The sequence below is a fragment of the Cynocephalus volans genome, chromosome 3 (genome assembly GCF_027409185.1).
Source record: "Cynocephalus volans isolate mCynVol1 chromosome 3, mCynVol1.pri, whole genome shotgun sequence".
NCBI classification, from domain to species: domain Eukaryota; kingdom Metazoa; phylum Chordata; class Mammalia; order Dermoptera; family Cynocephalidae; genus Cynocephalus; species Cynocephalus volans.
The window spans coordinates 24,301,048-24,322,573 of record NC_084462.1 but is presented as its reverse complement, the minus strand read 5'-3'; the positions used below and the strand labels follow the sequence as shown (position 1 = coordinate 24,322,573).

At 40.7% G+C, this 21,526-nt stretch overlaps 1 protein-coding gene across 1 annotated transcript in view; it reads left to right on the top strand.

The window, feature by feature from the left end:
• The first annotated feature begins 91 nt into the window (after nt 1–91).
• Nucleotides 92–21,526, top strand: part of LOC134372484 (NXPE family member 3-like) — a 37,429-nt gene continuing 15,994 nt past the window's right edge. Inside the window, exons 1-5 of the mRNA XM_063089972.1 lie at nt 92–138; nt 4,143–4,203; nt 4,545–5,299; nt 10,496–10,710; nt 20,292–20,504. Coding sequence (XP_062946042.1) covers nt 92–138; nt 4,143–4,203; nt 4,545–5,299; nt 10,496–10,710; nt 20,292–20,504 — 1,291 coding nt within the window. The remainder of the gene's footprint in view (nt 139–4,142; nt 4,204–4,544; nt 5,300–10,495; nt 10,711–20,291; nt 20,505–21,526) is intronic.

The following is a 21,526-nucleotide window of genomic DNA, read 5'->3' as shown; positions in this document are numbered from 1 at the left end:
ACATTTTCATACAAGGTCAGGGAGCAACTCCTCTGTGGTTCCCAGGGGCTTTCCTTCATGAGAGGAGACTCACAGGAGGGAGGTCAGTGCGATGACCCGCAGCCCCTCTTGCTGCAGTGGGTCTGAGGGCGGCAACTGGTAGTCATCCTCTCCCTCTTTCTCTGTTTATTCTACGTTCCCCTCACCTCTAGCTATCGCCTCTGCAATTCTTGGTGGCTTACTTGGTAGGATGACCCAAAGCTTTCATTTATATTGGTTTGTAACTACCATTATTTATGATGTAATCATCATTTCTTTGACAGTTAGGTTGTTTCTAACTAATCTCTATTGAGCTGAACCTTGAAGGATATTTTAAGGAAAAGGTTAGCTTTGTCTAAAATGGTAAGAAAAAAAATTTAAGCAGAATAAAAAACTATAAATGGCCTATTGTTTTACCTCTATGGAAATCATATATTCACATGGTCAAGGACTGGAGAAGAACATTGAAAATTAAAAATAGAAGAAAAATATGTGAGGTAAATTCTAACCAAAGAAAGCTGGCTTAATTATAATAATAAAGGAAAAAAATAGACTTTAAGACAAAGATCATCATTAGAAATAGTGTGGATCACCATATAATATTAAAAATTCAACTCACTGAGAATATATTACAATTCTAAACAAGAATGCATTTAATAAAATAGTCTCTAAACTTAAGCAAAAAATTGTTGGAACTAAAAGAAAAAATCTGCAAGTGTACTATCGTAGTGGGGAGTTTTCAACACACTTCTCTTAATTACTAATTAAGTAGACCCCCCAAATTCATATAAATATAGAAGATATGAACAACACAAATTATTTCTGTAAAAGCAAGCTTGCATATCTGAGATAAACCCAACCTCGCTGTGATGGACTACCTTTTTTATACATTGCTAGATTTGGTTTACTAACATTTTGTTTAGAATTTGTACATCTATATTCATAAGTGAAACTGGCCTGTAATTGTCCTTTCTCATAGTAGTCCTGTCAGATTTTAGTAGGGTGACGCTAGCCTTGCAGAAGGAATTGGGAATTCCGCCCCGCCCCCCCTTTTCTTTCTAGTCTCGGAAAGATGTTTGCAAGATTGAAATTATTTGTTTGTTACATATTAGATAACACTCACTGGTGAAGCTAACTGAGCCTATAGTTTTTCTTGTGAGAAAGGAAACCTTTTCAAAAATGGTACGCTAATGATGTTTTCTGTCTCCTCATGAGTCAGCTTTGGCACAGTTTTCTAGAAATGTGTCTATTTTTTAAAAATTTTTTTAAAAAATTTTATTTTCTCGATATACATTGTGGCTGATTATTGCTCCCCATCACCAAAACCTCCCTCCCTTCTCCCTCCCCCCATCCCCCCAACAATGTCCTTTCTGTTTGCTTGTCGTATCAACTTCAAGTAATTGTGGTTGTTATATCTTCTTCCCCCCCCCCGGTTTTGTGTGTGTGTGTGTGTGTGTGTGAATTTATATATTAATTTTTAGCTCCCACCAATAAGTGAGAACATGTGGTATTTATCTTTCTGTGCCTGACTTGTTTCACTTATTTCCACAAGTGTATCATCTTTTTCATATCTGCATCAGCTGTAGTTGTATCATTTTTCATTTCTGACATCTGGGTGGTCGGCCCTGAGCTGGTTGCTTGTGTGGGGGGGCTGTGACTGAGGCCCTCAGCGCCCTACAACCCTGGCTTGGGAGAGCCCGGGGCACTTCCGGTGGTGGCTTGGTGGTCATCACTGGGCTGGTTGCCTGTGTTGTCGGAGTGTGACCGAAGCCCGAGGCCACCACCCTCGGGCCTGGTTGCAAGTGCTGGGGGCATGGCTGAAGCCCCCAGCCCTCCCCACTTTCTGGCTTGGTAGCCCAGAGGACTTCCAGACCTTCTACATGTTATAGGTGTTCTTTGGTGAAATGAGACCTTTACTAGTTAATATCAAATTTTGTCTCTGGTCGTGGGTACTTTGTCCTTTCTCTCAGTTCTGTGTTGGGTTATTTCCTGTTCCCACCACTTTAACTCTGTGTTAGAACTAATTTGTTGTCCTTTGCTTACTTCTGAAGTGGGGGAACTTCCCATGCGGACCAGTACTTGAGCTGTGTGGTTGAGCTAAATTGCTGCTTGGCTGCTGATTCCCTAGAGAAGGCTTTTTGTGCAGCTCCAGTTTTTATGGTTGACTTTATAGATACTTCTGGGTCTAGTGAAATCCAGTGCACCTGACTTGTGTAGAAACACTGGTCTGGGCCTGAGTCTTTTCATCAAACCACACCCCATGCAATTCTATATTCCTGACCGGTGTCCTCTGAGTGGTCCCATGCTGATTGGGAGGCAGATCAGCTGTCCTTGCTATGCCCCAGTGTTCTCCCGGTGGGCCCATCTCCCCCAGCACCTATGTTCCAGACAATTCCCATGGGACGGGCCATGCTCCTGTCCCTTGCAATGACTTGCCAGTCTCTGAGTGGCTCCTTTTTTTCAGTTGTTGTGGCTCCTCAGTCCAATGTGGATCCACAGGAACCCAATTATTGATGGCCTGGGAGCACCAAGGCCCTCTTCTCCCCTGGTGCCTGCAAACAACTTCATCTGAAGGGCACAGCTGCGGCTTTTTCCAGCTCCTGCTCTGTGTGCTCAGCAGCCTCAACCAGGAAGTGGCCGGGAGGATTTTTCTTTCGCTCTTCATAGCTTCTCCGACCATCATCCACTCCATAGGTGTCTTCCCCTCTTCCCCTGAGCTTAGTGGCCCCAGCTTGGCTGTCATTACTATTAATAGTTGTAAATTAGTCACTTTGTGGGAGAGACTGATGCTGGGGACCGTCTATCCAACCATCTTGACTGGAAGCTGCCCCCCCCTTTCAATTTCTAGAGGCTGCCTGCATCCATTGGCTCATGGTCACTTCCTCCATGTCAAAAGCCAGCAGTGTAGCAGCTGCTTCTTCTTTTGGTGGCTGGCCAGTATGAGGATCCAAACTCCAGTGGAGCATCTTCAGATCTTCAAGTCTCTCTGCCTCTGCCCCTCTGCTCCCATCATAGCATCATCTCTGCCTCTGTAGTAAAATTCCTACCTCTTATAAGGACACTTGTGATTACATTTTGAGCTGGATAATTTAGGATAATCTTCCCCTAATATGACCCTTAACTTAATCACATATACAGAGTTCCTTTTGTCACATAGGGTGACATATTCGCAGTGGACAGAAATCAGGACACGGATATCTTCAAGGGCCATTATTCAGGGTACCATGGTGATCAAAGCCAGAATCCCTGTTAACTTATGACCTGTGAATCTGGACTCCTCTCTTACTATTTCTGCCCCTAGAACAGTGTTCCCTCTATCTATGCTCCTCACCCTCATGCCAAAGGCTTCTGTGTTGGCTTTTGCCTAGAGGCCACATTTTTATAACTAAGCCACCCACTGAGGATTTTCCACAATCCATTGTGCTAGATCCAGAGAAAATGCAACACTCCAAGAGTTTACAATTTAACAGAGGAGGTAAATAGTCAGTTTAGAAGACAATTAAAGGGGGAAAGCAGGTTTGTCATCCCTGTGCCTCATGACATTGGACATAGCTGCACTACCAACCTTCCAAGTAGAAGATGATGTCTCTGAAGCTCAAACTTCTAATTCCAGTATAAATTTGCTTGGTAGATCTTGGGCCATCTTCCTACAGATTGGAATTTGACATGTGTCAGTGGGGTGCTTTTTTTCTGAATCACACTTGTCTGATTAAGAAGGGACCATTGATGGGTATAAGTGAGTATCCCATAGGCCAGGTGCCTAGATTCCCTTTCCCATCCACTACAACCCACATCACATAAAACGTGGCCTCTCTCTGGTGTTCTTCTCTTTTGGATTCTTCTACTTCTCTGGTCTGTATTTGTGATTTTGTGTTTCTCAGACTATGAGAAAAGAAAAATCTGGGCCCCTGGAGAGGACTCCATGTCATAGCAAACACCATGTTTTCCTTGGAAAGAATGTGCTGTATCTCCTTTTGCCAACCCATACCTGTTCTGTGCCTTTCTACATTTTCTTGCTTTCCCAATGCTTTCTGTGGTTGAATCCCTTCTCACCCCTAGCTCAGCCCAATTACAGAGGGAGGTCACTGAGGGATGGTCTCGTCTCACTCTTCTATGACCCTCAGGAGCATCGAAGGAAGGTCTCAGCCACCCCTGACTCTCAACTGGAAAATTGGTGTGGAGACGGTGGGGGTGGAGTTGTGGAGAGAGGGAACAGGAGAAGAGGGGACACTTAGAATGCCACATTGGGGGTTGGTAGTGGAGGGAATAAGAAGGCTGAGAGAAGGGGATTGTTGAGCTAAACCAGAGACACAACTTCATCTTCACAACATGAGATGCTCCTTTCAAATAAAGGTGGTGGTGACTCAGATACCAGGCTTAAGGGTGACAGATGGCATGATGCAGGCAAGCAAGACTCCTGGGTACCCCTGGCAGAGGGGACTAGGTTTGGTGATTGGAAATCTCCTTCCCAGAAGAAAATGAAAGAAACACTAACCACTGATAGATTCCTCCTTCTCTACCCACAGATATTCTATTTCAAGACATCCTGGCCTGAAAGCACCATCTATCGTCCTCCAGGACCCCGTCCTGTCTCTAAATCTGTCTCCAATTCCACGGAATCTCTCCCACTCTTGGACTCTCTCCCCCAGGAGCTCACCAACCTGACCCGTACTCTGTACTGGCCTCCGACCCCAGGAGACAGGGGGGACTTTTTGGCCTCCACCAGTCCCCAGACCTCCACCTACCACCTGAAGGATCCTGTCCAGGCTAGCTATGTTCTGGGAGGCTACCTAGAGGCTGTCCTTGTGGCCAGGGACCACAGGGGCAGACCCAAGACCCATGGTGGGGATCTATTTCGGGCACAGCTGTTGGGTCCAGACTTGAAGGCAGGGGTCCCTGGGGATGTGCAGGATCTGGAGAACGGCACATACCTGTTGTCCTTCCCCCTGCTCTGGGCTGGGGAGGCCCAGGTGCAAGTGCGGCTGATCCACTCCAGCGAGGCAGTTGGGGTTCTGCGGAGAATCTGGAGAGAGAAAAGGGCCACAGTTGATTTTAGGGGATATTTCCAGGGGCCCAATGGAACTAAAGAGATTGTGATTTGCAATGTTGACCCTCAGTCGACTGGAGCAAAAGGACCTACCTGCCAGTACAGGGACGTGGTTTCCAGTGAGCTCTGGTTCTGCGCTCAACCGCCTACCCTGCCCTGCAACTCTTTAGTTGGTCACTCGAGTGGGAGTTACTTGAATGTGACCACAGCACACGATGAGGCCCTGCTGGCATGGTAAGAAATTCAGAATCTGGGAAGCTTTTTCCATCCCTAAGTCACATCCTTCCTCCTAAGTCTTGTCTGTGATCCAATTTCTATTCTCATTCAACACATGCTTGTTGAGCACCTGCTCTATGGCAGACATTGCTGGACAGACACGTAGCACAGTAAACTGGTCTGGCTATATGTCTAGAGAAGGTTACAAGTGATTTTAGGCTTAAAGGAAAAAGCGGGATTCTGGCATGAGAAGAGACTAAGTATACAAGCGGAGCAAATGATCTCAGGGCAAACGTGGCTTGAGCACTTCATTTTTAAAATCTGGATTCCTGCCTTCATTTAGATTTTCGTCTGACAATTTCTCATTATTTTGTTAGATCTTCAGTTATTCAAGTTGATTTAAAAATATTTTGTCCTGATGTCAGTGAGAGTTGGTGAAAATACCTAGGTGAAACTAGTACCAAGAAAGAAACTTTCCATTGTATTTTATTAGTTTCTGCTGCTATCTATAACATTCATACCCTCAAGTTCTTTCTTTCCTTTTTCTTTTTTTTTTTGGTGGCTGGCCAGTACAGGGATCTGAACCCTTTGACTTTGGTGCTATAACACCGTGCTGGAAACAACTGAGCCAACCAGCCAGCCTGATCCTTTACTTTCTCATAGATTTTCTTTCTTTTTTATACTTTTGTGATTCAGGAGAATTTACTCATCTATTTCTACCTTCCTTATATGACATAAAAATGGTTAAGGGTATGAATTTCCCTGTGAGCACAGTTTTAACTGTATTCTCCAAATTTTTATATGTGGAAGCATCATTTTTATTCTGTTTTACATGTTTTATAATTCCCATAGTGATTTCTTCTTTAACTGGTGAATTATTTAGGAATTATTTTTGAAGTTTTTGAACTTTAAAAGTTGCTACCTTTTTCTTCTTGCTTTTCCCTTATTTATTTGCATTATGACTAGAAATGTGGTCTTTGTGATATCAATTCCTTGAAATTTGTTTAGAGTTCATTTGTGACCCAGCAAATGACTAAATTTTTGTTTGTATACCGGGTTTCCTTGAAAATAATATGTATTTTCTATTTCTTCAGAATAGAATTCTGAACCTATTTGTTTTAGCTTCTTCATTTTTATTCCAATCATCTATATCTTCATTAATTGTTTTATGTCTGCTTAATCTATTTATTTCAGATGTAAATATATTATACTGTGTGCTGTGGATTGAATGGCCCCCCGAAACTCATTGCAGCCTGAGCCCCATTGTAACAGTGCTAAGAGGGTGGGAAGTCTGATTATGGTATTTGGAAGGTGGGGCCTTAATGAAGTGACTAGATTGTGAGGACTGCACCCTTGTGGATGGATTGGTCCATTCGTGGGGTAACGGGTGTGGTTCTGATGGCTTTATAAGGAGGGCGAGTGAGAGGATAAGCTCTCTCTTGCTCTTACCATCTTCACCATGTGATACCCTGTGTTGCCACAGGACCCTATAGAGAGTTCCCACCCAGAACGAGGCCCTCACCAGATGTGTCCCCTGGACCTTGTACTTCCCAGCCCACAAAACAGTAAGAAGTAAATTTCATTTTCTTTGTAAAGTACCTAATTTCAAATATTCTGTATGAGCAACAGAAATGAACTAATACACTGTATTTGTAGATTTGACAATTCCTCTCTGTAATTCAGCAGTTGTAACTTCATACATTTCAAGGCAATGTTGTTCAGCTCATCCAACCTGGTGATTCTTTTATGTTATTGGTAAATTATGCATTTTCCTTTCTTGATTTTTGCCTTAAATTCTAAATTTTATCATATGAAAATTGCTATAACATCTTTCATTTTCTTAGTATTTTCATGGTATATCTTTCAAAGTTTCTGTGTGAAATAGTTTTAGGCAGCTGTCTCAATATGACATTGTAGCATTTGCTTAGGCATCGTTAAATGGATCATGGAAGAAACTAGAACCATGAACATAATTAACGTTATCTAAACACGATAGGCATTCACATCTACAGGGAAAATATTGAATAGTCAACGAATGGAAAAGAGCATAATTAGATTTCAGCCTCACACTATACATAAACATCAATGCCAGGAGGATTAAAGAGCTAACTGTGAAAAGCAAACCATAAAACCCAAAGAAGACAATAGCAGCAAATGTCTTTTTTCCCAAGCTTTGAGCTTGGGAAAATATTGCCTCAGACATAACGAGGCAGACATCATAAAGGAAAATATTGGTTAAGATGGGCTATATATAAATAAAAAACTTCTTCATTACAAAAAGTCCCATAAACATAGGTTAAGTCAAGCTATAATAGACTGGAATATGATATCTGTAACAGACAAAAGTGATACAAGATTAGTACTCAGAAGAAATAAAGGAGTTGTACAGGGAGCTACCTGGTGAGCTCAGTTGTTTAGAACACGGTGCTGACAACACAAAGTTCCAGGGTTCAATACCTGTACTAGCCAGACACCAAGAAAAAAAGAAAAGAAATTATACAAAATAATAAGAGAAATTATATAGCCCAACAGAAAACATGGGCAAGAGACACAACCAGGAGATCACAGAAGGAAAATTTTGAATGATGAATAAAATCTGAAAATATACTTAATCTCATGAGTAGTCAGGGAAATATAATTGAAACTGAAATATATTATTTAGGGCTGGCCAGTTAGCTCAGCTGGTTACAATGTGGCCTTGTAACACCAAGGTGAAGGGTTCAGATCCCCAAACCAGCCAGCTGTCTCAACATTTTTTTAAAAAGTTGAAGAAACAAAATATGATGTTATTTAATAATTTTTATATGAACAAATCTTTGAATCTGACAAAAACACAGGTGATGTGAATGTGTAGAGATGAAAAGGATCGTATACCACTGCTGGGAGTGTAAATTGTTATAAGAACTTTGAAAAGCAATTTAACAATACTTAGTAAAGTTGAAGATGCATATAACTTACAGTCCAAAGGTTTGCTTCTGGTTATAAACTGTAGATTTCTCTTTCTTACAGGAGAGCCAGGGAACATGTATAATAGTATTTATTGCAGACATTGTCTGTGATAGGAGAATATTGAAAACTATCTAAATGACAACAGATAAGAAATGGATGAAGAAATTATGGTATATTCAAACAATGCAATTATAATTTAAAAATGAATAAAGAACAGCTCCCTTTCAAAACTTTCTAAATCTTGAAAAGATAATGAGTAGTAATAAACACATATCATTCCATTTATGCAAAGTTCTAAAACTTGCAAACAATGCTATTTAATATAAATATAAATCAAATGTACAAAATGTAGATGAGAATCACAAACACTGAATTCAAGATAGGGACTATATCCTTGTGAGGAACAGAATGGGAAAGGGTGAGCGTATAGAGGTTACCTATGTGGTACCTGTAATAATCTATTTATTACTTTTTTAAATTTAACTTTTTATTGTGAAATAATGACAGACCTACAGGAAGCTGCAAAAATAGTCCATAGTCTTCTGACCTCTTCACCCAGTTTCTGCCAATGGCAGCATCTCATGTATCTGTAGCACAATCAAAACAAGAAAATAGACATTGCTACTCTATGTTAACAAGATTACAGGCCTCATTAAGTCTTCACCTACCAGCTTGCACATCCACCTGTGTGTGTGTTCATGGGTACATGTGTAAGTTTTTGCAAATGTAGCCCATGTGTAGATTTGTGTAACCACCACCACCACAATCAAGGTACAGAAATGTCCCATCACCATAAAGGAAATCCTTGTGCTATACTTTTATGGCCTTCCCACCCTCCATCCCCTGTCCCTACATTGGCAACTACTAATCTGTTCTCCATCTCTATAGTTTTGTCATTTCTAGAATAGCATATAAATGGAATCATACAGTATGTAACCATTTCAGATATTGGCTTTTTCTCCCTATGCCCTTGAGATCTGTCCAAGTTGTTGCGTATATCAATAATTTATGCCTTTTTATTGCTGCCTGGTTTCCATTATATGAATTTGTTTAACCATTCACCCATGGAAGGACATTTGGGTTATTTCCAGTTTTTGACTATTATGAATAAAGCTTCTATGAATATTCATGTACAGATTTTTATGTGAGCGTAAGATTTCAGTTGTCTGGAATAAATGCCTGACTGCAATTGCTGGTTTGTGTGATTAGTGGATGTTTAGTTTTATAAGAAATTGTCAAACTGTTTGCCAGAGTGCCTGTATCATTTTACACTCCCACCAGCAATGTATGAGAGACACAGTTTCTCTGCATCCTTCTCAGCATTTGGTGTTAACACTATTTTTTATTTTATCTGTTGATCATTTTGTTTTTAAAGAAAGATCTGATTCAAATCTGGCAAAATGTTAAGACCCAATAGGGCTGGATGTCAAGGACACAATGCGATATCTTTTTAAAGATATGTGTATTGGGGTGGGAAAAGAAGCAGATAACAAGGGCAGATGAGTCTTTCAAGAAGTTGTCCTATGAAGGAAAGGCACCTGATAGTTGTAGTTACAGGAGGAGGTAAGAATGGAAGAATGGCTTTACCTAACGGAGCAGATGTGACGATGCTTATATTCTAGAAAGAAAGAACTGAAAGGAAGAATAAGTTAAAGATGGTGCAGAAAATGAACATGGCACAATCTAAAACATGGAGAAGGGCATAGATCCAGTTTTGCCTCCTCTCTTGAGTAGGGCAAGGAGGAAGTGGGAATGCGTGAAGTAGACGAATTTTCCAGTAAGGGGGTTAATGGTGAGAGAGCTTCTCTGTAAAGTAAGAGGTGCTGTCCCTGTCCCTCTCTGCCCTGCCCCAGGAAGCGTAGGGAGAAAGAGGAGGTGAGCTCTCAGCATTAGCTTTGGGGAATGGGAGAGACATCTAGTCGCAAACACATGAAACAACTTCCCAACAGCGTTTCCAGCCTAACTGGAACTACAGCCCATCAATTCTAGAGACAGCAGTTCATACACGCATGCAAGAAATATTTACTAAGTCGTTTAATAGCTATTTGTTTAATTCTGGCATTCGTCAGTAGTCCATAATCTTATGGTCTGAGGTTTTTGTTTTGATTTAAACATTTTTTAAAAAGTCTGAGACAAAGGGCGGACTCCCTTTGGCTGGTGTCATCTGCAGTAGTCTTCTCCCTTCTCTCCACCTGGAAAACTCCTTCTTATCCTTAAGAACTCAGCAGACTGCCGACCGGAGCCGTCTTCTGCCTCCCACCGCAGGATCCTCGGCGCCGCGCTCGCTCCCCAGAGAAAATCTTGCGTGGGCCAACGGCGGAGCCGCAGCAGCATCTGTAAAGCGCCTGAGACCGCCGAGCCCATCCCTCTTCACCGCCGCTTCAGCGGCTGCCACCACTGCCGCTGCCACTGGAGGAGCGGTCGTCTATTGTCTTTCTCCGCCCGCGAAAGTGCGGAGCTGCTCCGGCTTGGCCCGGGGGGTATCCTGGGTCATCAAACTTAATCCACAGCAAGCTCCGTTATATGACTGACCGAGGAGGAGTCTGGAAGCCCCTGGAAGGTCAAGATGGCGGAAGAGGAGAGCTGCCTGCCGCTTTTCCGCCACGAGTACAAGCAGCCTGAGGCCCGCGCCAGATGCAGCTGTAGCAGAATCGGCGCAAAGGAACGGCTACAAAAGGGTGTCTTTACCCTGCCTAGAACCAGGAATCTTCCCCCAACCCGTGCGCGCGACCCGCCAGTGTGCCGCAGCCAGCATCGCAGCCGCAGCGCAGACGTAGAAACATGGAGGCCTGAGCCAGCATGTGTCACCCCGGGCTGCAGCGGTGACCGTGGCAGCCGAGACAGGGAGACTTCCAGCGGGAGAGGCAGAAGCTCCACAGAGACCACACGCCCTGCAGGGCTGCCACTGTGAGATCCAACAGGTAGGCTTCATTGCCGCCACCCAGCTTCATTCCCAGCCCAGACCAGTGCACACAGAGCGGGGAGATGTCCAGCAGGGGAGGCAGGAACTCCACAGGGTCCATGCTGCTGCTGCGCAATCCAGCAGCAGGTAGGCTTCACTACCACCACCCGGCTCCATCCCAACCCAGCCTAGTGCACACAGAGCACAGAGACATCCTGCAGGGGAAGGGGAAGCTCTGCAGAGACCACACGCTCTGAGGTGCCTCTGCGCATCCCAGCAGCCCAGACCAGAGCGCATGGAACAGGGAGTCACTGAGGGAGCGATACCAAATTGGCAACCACAGCAACATCTTAGTGGGTCAATAGTGTCAAACCTGTGGACTGTGAAACCCCCTGCCACAATGAATAAACATCAAAGAAAAGATACCAGAAATACGAAAAATCAAGAAAGTACACCACCAAAAGATAATAAATCTCAAGCTCTAGATCCTATAGAACAAGAAGCCCGTGAAATGACTGACAAGGAATTTCGAGTGATAATTCTAAGGAAACTGAATGAGATACAAAAAAATTCAGCTAGACATCATGATGAAATGAGGAAAAGTATACAGGACCTGAAAGAGGAAATGTACAAGGAAATCAATGTCCTGAAGAAAAATGTAACAGAACTTGCTGAACTAAAGAAGTTATTCAGCGAAATAAAACACACAACGGAGAGCTTAACCAGCAGGCTTGTGGAAGTTGAAGAGAGAACCTCTGAACTTGAAGATGGGCTGTTTGAAATAACACAAGCAGACAAAAAAAAAAAAAAAAAAAAAGAATCAAAGGCATTGAAGAAAATCTGAGAGAGATGTCAGACAACCTTAAGCGCTCAAATATCTGAGTCATGGGTATTCCAGAAGGGGAGGAAAAAGGAGATTGCATTGAAAACATATTCAACAAAATGGTGGCAGAAAACTTCCCATGTATAGGAAAAATCACAGATCTTCAGATCCAGGAAGCTCAATGATCCCCAAACGTATTCAACCCAAAAAGGTCTTCTCCAAGACATGTTATAGTCAAATTGGCAAAACTCAAAGACAAAGAGAAAATCTTAAAAGTTGCAAGAGAGAAGCATCAAATCACCTATAAGGGAGCCCCAATCAGGCTAACATCAGACTTTTCATCACAAACCCTAAAAGCCAGAAAGGAATGGGATGATATGTTCAAAATACTTAAAGACAGAGATTGTCAGCCAAGAATACTCTACCCTGCAAGGCTATTGTTCCGAAATGAAGGGCAAATAGTATATCTCTCAGACAAACAAAAACTGCGTGAGTACACCACCACACGACCACCCTTACAAGAAATTCTCAAGGGAGTACTGGGTTTGGTTCCTGAAAAATAACTACCACTGCCATAAAAACCCAAGAAAAATCAAAACCCACTAGTATAATAAAAATGGCATTCATGAAGAGAAAACAAACAAACAAAAACGCTATCTACAACCTAAGGAACCAACAAACACAGAAAACAAACAGTAAATCAGAAAGCAAGGAACAAAAGACACCTAAGACAACCAAACAATAATCAACAAAATGCCAGGAATAAATCAACACTATTCAATAACAACTCTTAATGTAAAAGGCTTAAATTCCCCAATCAAAAGACACAGACTGGCTGACTGGATTAAAAAGGAGGACCCAACTATATGCTGCCTTCAAGAGACCCACCTCATCCATAAAAACTCACATAGACTAAGAGGGAAAGGATGGAAAAAGATTTACCATGCAAACAGAAAAGAAAAATGAGCTGGCGTAGCTATTCTTATATCTGACAAAGTAGACTTTAAACTAAAAACCATAAAAAGAGACAATGAGGGACACTACATAATGATAAAAGGACTGATCCATCAAGAAGACATAAAAATCATAAATATGTATGCACCCAATGTCGGAGCAGCCAGATTTATAGAACAAACTCTATTAGACCTAAAGAAGGAAATAGACACTAATACCATAATAGCAGGGGGCCTGAACACCCCACTGTCAATATTGGATAGATCATCTAGGCAAAGAATCAGTAGAGAAACACAAGATCTAAACAATACTCTAGACCAATTAGACTTGGCAGATATCTACAGAACATTCCACCCAACAACCTCAGAATATTCATTCTTCTCATCAGCACATGGATCATTCTCCAGGATAGATCACATATTAGGTCACAAATCAAGTCTCAACAACTTCAAAATAATTGGAATTATCCCATGTATTTTCTCAGACCACAATGGATTAAAACTAGAAATCAATAACAAACGAAATTCTGGAAACTATACAAACACATGGAAATTAAGCAGCATTCTACTTAATGACATATGGGTCCAAGAAGAAATCAAGCAAGAAATCAAAAAATTTATTGAAACTAATGAAAATAATGATACATCATACCAAAACCTGTGGGATACTGCAAAAGCAGTATTAAGGGGGAAATTTATTGCATTAAATGCTCACCTCAGAAGAAAGGAAAGATGGCAAGTGAACAACCTAACACTTCACCTTAAAGATCTAGAAAAACAAGAACAATCCAAACCTAAAGTTAGCAGACAGAAAGAAATCATTAAGATCAGGGCAGAACTTAATGAAATTGAAACCCAAAAGATAATACAAAAGATCAATGAATCAAAAAGTTGGTTTTTTGAAAAGATAAATAAAATTGACAAACCATTAGCATGACTAACAAAAAAAAGAAGAGAGAAAATTCAAATAACAAAAATTAGAAATGAAAAAGGCGATATTACAACTGATTCATCTGAAATAAAAGGAATCATTCGAGACTACTATAAACAACTGTACGCCAACAATTTTGAAAATCTGGAGGAAATGGATAAAGTTCTGGACACACACAAGCTCCAAAACTGAGCCATGAAGATATAGAAAATCTGAACAGACCAATAACAATAAAGGAGATTGAAGCTGTTATCATAAAGCTCCCAACAAAGAAAAGCCCAGGACCAGATGGATTCACAGCAGAATTTTACCAAACATTTAAAGAGGAATTGACACCGATTCTTTACAAACTATTCCAAAAGATTGAAACAGACGCAAATCTTCTGAACTCTTTCTATGAAGCAAACATCATCCTGATGCCAAAACCAGGTAAAGATATAACCAAAAAAGAAAACTACAGGCCGATATCCTTGATGAATATAGATGCAAAAATCCTCACTAAAATACTAGCAAACAGAATACAGCAACACATACGTAAAATTATTCACCACGATCAAGTGGGATTCATCCCAGGGATGCAAGGTTGGCTCAACATACGCAAATCAATAAATGTGATACACCGTATTAATAAAATCAAACACAAGGACCATATGATCATCTCTATAGATGCTGAAAAAGCATTTAATAAAATAAAACACTCATTCATGACAAAGACCCTCTATAAGTTAGGTATAGACAGAAAGTATCTCAACATAATTAAAGCCATATATGACAAACCCACTGCCAATATCATCCTGAATGGGGAAAAGCTGAGAGCTTTTCCTTTAAGAACAGGAACTAGACAAGGATGCCCACTCTCACCACTCCTACTCAACATAGTGTTGGAAGTACTAGCCAGAGCAATCAGAGAAGAGAAGGAAATAAAGGGCATCCAAACTGGAAAGATGAAGTCAAACTGTCCCTGTTTTCAGATGACATGATCCTATATATCAAACAGCCTAAAACCTCTACAAAAAAACTCTTGGAGGAGATAAATGACTTCAGCACAGTAGCAGGATACAAAATCAACACACAAAAATCAGTAGCATTTCTATTCTCCAATAGTGAACATGCAGAAAGAGAAATCAAGAAAGCCTGCCCATTTACAATAGCCACCAAAAAAATAAAATACTTAGGAATTGAGTTAACCAAGGATGTGAAAAATCTCTATAATGAGAACTACAAACCACTGCTGAGAGAAATTAGAGAGGATAGAAGAAGATGGAAAGATATCCCTTGCTCTTGGATTGGAGGAATCAACATAGTGAAAATGTCCATACTACCCAAAGTGATATACAAATTCAATGCAATCCCCATCAAAATTCCAATGACATTTTTCTCAGAAATTGAAAGAACTATCCAGACATTTATAAGGAACAACAAAAGACCACGCATAGCCAAAGCAACGCAGAGCAAAAAAAAAAAAAAAAAAAAAAAAAAGCCGGAGGCATAACACTACCTGACTTTAAACTATACTACAAAGCTATAATAACCAAAACAGTATGGTACTGGCATAAAAACAGACACACTGATCAATGCAGTAGAATAGAGAAACCAGAAATCAACCCACACACCTAGAGCCATCTGATCTTTGACAAAAGCACCAAGCCTATACACTGGGGAAGAGACTGCCTCTTTAGCAAATGGTGCTGGGAGAACTGGATATCAATATGCAGGAGAATGAAACTAGACCCACACCTTTCACCATATACTAAAGTCAACTCAAAATGGATTAAAGAATTAAATATACACCCTGAAACAATAAAACTTCTTAAAGAAAACATAGGAGAAACACTTCAGGAAATAGGACTGGACACAGACTTCATGAATACGACCCCAAAAGCACGGGCAACCAAAGGAAAAATAAACAAATGGGATTATATCAAACTAAAGAGCTTCTGCACAGCAAAAGAAACAATTAACAGAGTTAAAAGACAACCCACAGAGTGGGAGAAAATATTTGCAAAATATACATCTGACAAAGGATTAATATCCAGAACATACAAGGAACTGAAACAACTTTACAAGAAAAAAACAAGCAACCCATTTAAAAAATGGGCAAAAGAGCTAAGTAGGCATTTCTCTAAGGAAGATATACGAATGGCCAACAGACATATGAAAAAATGCTCAACATCACTCAGCATCCGGGAAATGCAAATCAAAACCACACTGAGATACCATCTCACCCCAGTTAGGATGGCTAAAATCCAAAAGACCCTGAATGATAAATGCTGGCGAGGTTGCGGAGAAAAAGGAACTCTCATACATTGTTGGTGGGACTGCAAAATGGTGCAGCCTCTATGGAAAATGGTATGGAGGTTCCTCAAACAATTGCAGATAGATCTACCATATGACCCAGCTATCCCACTGCTGGGAATATACCCAGAGGAATGGAAACCATCAAGTCGAAGGTATACCTGTTCCCCAGTGTTCATTGCAGCACTCTTTACAATAGCCAAGAGTTGGAACCAGCCCAAATGTCCATCATCAGATAAGTGGATACGGAAAATGTGGTATATCTACACAATGGAATACTACTCAGCTATAAAAACGAATGAAATACTGCCATTTGCAACAACATGGATGGACCTTGAGAGAATTATATTAAGTCAAACAAGTCAGGCACAGAAAGAGAAATACCACATGTTCTTACTTATTGGTGGGAGCTAAAAATAAATAAATAAATTCACACACACACACACACACACACACACACACAAAGGGGGGGGCGGAGAGACATAACAACTATAATTCCTTGAAGTTGATACGACAAGCAAACAGAAAGGATATTGTTAGGAGGGAGGGGGGAGAGGGAGGAGGGAGGTAGGTTTTGGTAATGGGCCACAATAATCAACCACATTGTATATCGACAAAATAAAATTAAAGAAAAAAAAGAAAAAGAAAAAAAATAAAAATTTACTTTATTAAGGTATAATTTACATACAATGAAATATACTCATTTCAAACCTGGTCAATGGGTTTTAATAAATGTGTACACCTGTGTACCTGCACCAACCACATCAAGATACAGAACATTCCACCACCCGTGGAAATTCTCTTGTGCTCCCTGAGAGTCGATTTTCCCCACCCATGTCCAGCACCAGGCAAACACTGACTTGCTTTCTGACGGTATATTTCAATTTTGCCTTTTCTAGAATTGCATAAAAACGGTATCATACAGTATGCACTCTTGTATCTGCTTTCTTTTGCTCAGTAAAATGTATTGAAATTCATCAGTGTTGATATCTGTAGGGTTTTTTTCCTTTTTATTGCTGAATGCTATTGCATCGGGACACCATAGATTGTTAATTGACTCACGTCTCGATGAACGTTCCAGTTGTTTCTCAGGTTTAAGCCATTCGGAATAAAACTGCTGTGAACATGGGATGTGAGAGATTTGTAGGCAGATATTTTCATTTCTCTTAGGCAAACACCCATGCGTGGAAATGCTGGGGATTTTTAATTTAGTAGACTTTAATTCCTAGAACACTTTTAAATTTACAGAGAAACTGAGCAGACAGAACAGAGTTCCCTCCTTCCCTTCCCCCCGCCCCGATTCTCTGAGTATTAACATCTTCCATGAGTGTGGTACATCTGTTACAGTTCATGAACAAATGTTGGCACATTATTATTAATTACAGTCCATCGTTTATTTAGATTTACTTAGTTTTTAACTAAGGTCTTTTTTGTTGATGTTCTAGGATCCCATTCGAGTCACCACATTACAGTCAGCTGTCATGTCTCCTTAGGCTTTTCTGGGCTGTGCAAGTTTCTCAGACTTTCTCTGTCTCTGATGGTCTCGACGGTTTTGAGAAGTATTAGTCAACCTTATTGCAGGATTCTCTTCTATAGACATTTGTATGCTGCTCTTATTGTAACTGAGCTGAGGTTGTGTGTTTTGGGGAGAAAGATCACAGAGGTAAAGTGACACTATCATCACATCATGTCAAGGGTATATACTATCAACATGGTTTGTGCCTGTTGGTGTTAACCTCGATCACCTGGCTGAAGTGCTGTTTGCAGTTTTCTCCACTGTACGGGGCTGTCCCACACCACCTCGCTCTTTCATGCCACGTCTTTGGTAGTCACTATACACAATCCACAACTTAAAAAGTAGAGCATACGCTCCCCATTGTCCGGGTGTTTGTGTAACAAGAAATGATTCTGCTCTATGTTCCTTGCAGAATTTCGTGTCAGGAAAAGTTGGTGTCTTCTGGCATGCTTGGGTATTTCCATTTATCAGGTGGACTACATGATTTGGCTCAGTCATTCTTTTCTCACCTTGACTGTTAGAAAGCTGAGAGCTAAATGGGTGGGTTAATTGCAGAAAGTCGTTCTCCAAGGCTCCCGATTAGATTTTCTCTTTCTTCCATTATTTTTTCTAACTCTTTATTGTAATTGCCCCAAATTATAAATGTGTTAATTGTATTATAACAACCTTTTTGGAATTAGGCAGAGTAGAAATTACAAGTCAATCAGCATACTAGGGTACTTCAAAAAGTTTGTGGAAAAATCGAATTAACAGATAATACAAACCGTTCCATGAACTTTCTGAAGACCCCTTGTATGCCCACAGTGACTTAAGCTTTCATCTGGTCGCCATTCCTTAATGCTCATTCTTGGTGTTTCTCTAGGAAAGTGACTGACAAGCTACTCCCTCATGGCATTTCTCCAATTCAGATCAGACGGGGAGACACAGAGAACAGTATCCTGGGTGAGTGCATCTGGGATATGCTGGGGGGGGGGTGATGATGGTGGTAATCGACTTGGAGGGGTTTTATTCCTTGACTGGAGTTTAGCTTCTCCCAGCCAGGGCAGTATGCATAGTGGTTAGTAGTATGGGCTGTAACATCAGACTTCCTGGATTCAAATGCTAACTCTGCCAGTCACTATTCATTTAAAAAAAAAAAATGGAGGTATGATTGACATACTAAAAGCCATACAAATGTAACATATACAACCTGACGAATTGGAAGATAAGTGCACACTTGTGAAAATATCACAATCAATTCCATATACATATCCATTACTTCCAAAAGTTTTGTCCCAACCTCTTTATCGATTATTATTTTTGAGTGTGATAAAAATGCTTAATGTAAGTTCAACCTTCTACTATATGTAATAGTAATACATGATATATAATAAAGATATATTATATATTTAAAATAATAAATGTAGTATGTATTATGCAATAATAATACATAACACACTATTGTTAGTTCTAGGCTCTATGCTGTACAGTAGACCTCTAGGACCTACTCGTCTGTGTAACTGAAATTTTGTACCCTTTGACTAATACATCACCATCTTGCCTTCCCTCGAGCCCCTGACAACCACCGTGTCTCTCTCTGCTTCTGTGAGTTTGACTATTTTAGATTCCTCATATAAATGGTATCATGGAGTTCAAGGGTATGTCAGAAAGTTCATGGAAAGATTCGTATTATCTTTTAATTCTATTTTTTCCATGAATGTTTTGAAGTACCCTCCTATTAAGGCATAATTGATAAATAAGGTTGCGTATATTTAAGGTGTACAATACGATGATAAAATATACATACACATTGTGAAACAATTACCACAAACAAGCTAGTTAGCACATCCCTTACCTCCCATAGGTACTTTTTTTTGATGGTAAGAGCACTCAACATTTACTTTCTTAGCAAATTTCAAACATATATTTCAGTATTTTTAGGGGGAGGCAGCTGGCTGGTACATATAATACAGAAGTATTGACTAGAGGAACCATGTTGCACATTAGAACACCAGAAATTATTCTGAAAAGTTTGACTGAAAGTTTGTATGCTTTGACCAACTTCTCTCCATTTCCTCCAACCCCCGTCTCTGCTTCTATGAGTTTAATTTTTTTAGATCCCACTTATCAGTGAGATCATACAGTATTTTCTTTTTCTGTCTGGCTTATTTTATTTAGCATGATGCAGTCCAGTTTCACCCATGCTGTCAAATGGCAGAATTCTTTTTTTATGACTAATATTCCATTGTATGGATGTACCACATTTTAAAAACCCATTCATCCATCAAAGGATGTTTCCATTTCTTGGCTGTTGTGAATAATGCTGTAATGAACGTGGCAGTGCAGAGATCTCTTTGAGATCTTGCTCTCAATTCCTCTGGGTATATACCCAGAAGTCTGGTCTATACAGGAGATCTATGTTTGAGTTTTCGAGGAACTTCCAGGCACTATTCTTGATCATGGGTAAATCACTTAACATTTCAGTGACTCAGTGTCCCCACTTTGAAATGGAGGTAAGAATAGTACTTTCTGGGTTTTGTAAAAGAGTAAATGAAATAATACATGTAAAGTACATAGAAGAGTGCCTGGCAGTCTAATATTGTAAGATATTAACATTAGCCTGTTTGTTATTTAGCCCGTTCTGTTTTTCTCCTTCTTGTAGCACTGTCTCCACGGCCCCCATGCCACCCTGGGCTTCCAGCGCTAAAACCCTCTGGCTTCTACCACCAAGATGTGTGGCACTCACTGTCCTGTTCTGGCCGCTCCTTCCCCACTGTTGACAGCATCCTGGGCTGCCTGGCTGGCCACATCGTCCACATGATGGGGGATTCCACACTCCGGCAGTGGTGGGAATATCTGCGTGACACTGTGCCCTGTGAGAGACTGAGAGGGGAGAAGGCAGGAGCCTGTAGATTTATGAAGGACAAGGGGAACAGGGAGGGCGTTGAAGAGCAAGACTCCTGTAGTTCGTGCAGAGGTGGGGCAGGATGCTGGCACTTTCCAAAGGACGAGTGAGTGAGAGCTGGGAGGATGGATTATCACCATCAACCTAGCTTTCCAGTTTAGCTAATCAGAAGTTATGTAACGAGCTCAAATGACATCAACAACTTTCAAAGAATACAATGTGTGACTCTACCAAAAAGTCCCCATTTAGGTTCTAAATGAATTCCCCATTTAGTCTCTTAAGGAAAATTAAAATGTGAAGGACATAAAGTTCAAACTTTTGTCCCTCACCCCACTCAATTTTTTTGCTTTTTTGGTCTTGGCCAGTGGCTTGGTAGGGATTGTGGTTCCCTTAGCCCCGAAAGACTGAGCGAGCCCCACCAAAGTGAAATTAATCCAACTCCAAATCTTCCATGTGCACCATGTTTTCTAAATAGTCAAAATTAATGGAAAACATATAACCATCACAAGACTTGTGAGTAACCCCCATTTGGAAAACAAAACACTCAGTATACGAAAGCAGTTATTTTAAGAAAAATTATGTCTCAAGCTACCTGTAGCCAGTACAAAGATATTACACGTCTCGGAGATGCCTGGGGAGTAAGTGGGAAGATGGACTAGAGACGCCAGCCAGAATGCCTGTCAGACTGGGCCCAGTGTTCAGTGACCAAAATCTCTATAAACTCAATTATAAAGTATCAACGGGCTAATTGTAGCACTTGCTTACCATGTTTTTGAGGAAAGTCCTCCTAAGCATATTATCTCCATTCTTAGATGGGAAGCTCAGGTACTTTCCTGTCTTCCCACCAAATTTAGAAATTTACTATGTTGTCACTATCAGTCATTAGTCCTAATTTGAGATTCCCCTTTATTTTAAACTCTTTATTGAGGTATAGTTGGCAAACGATAAGTGTCACATATTTAAAATATACATTTTGGTAAGTTATGACAAAT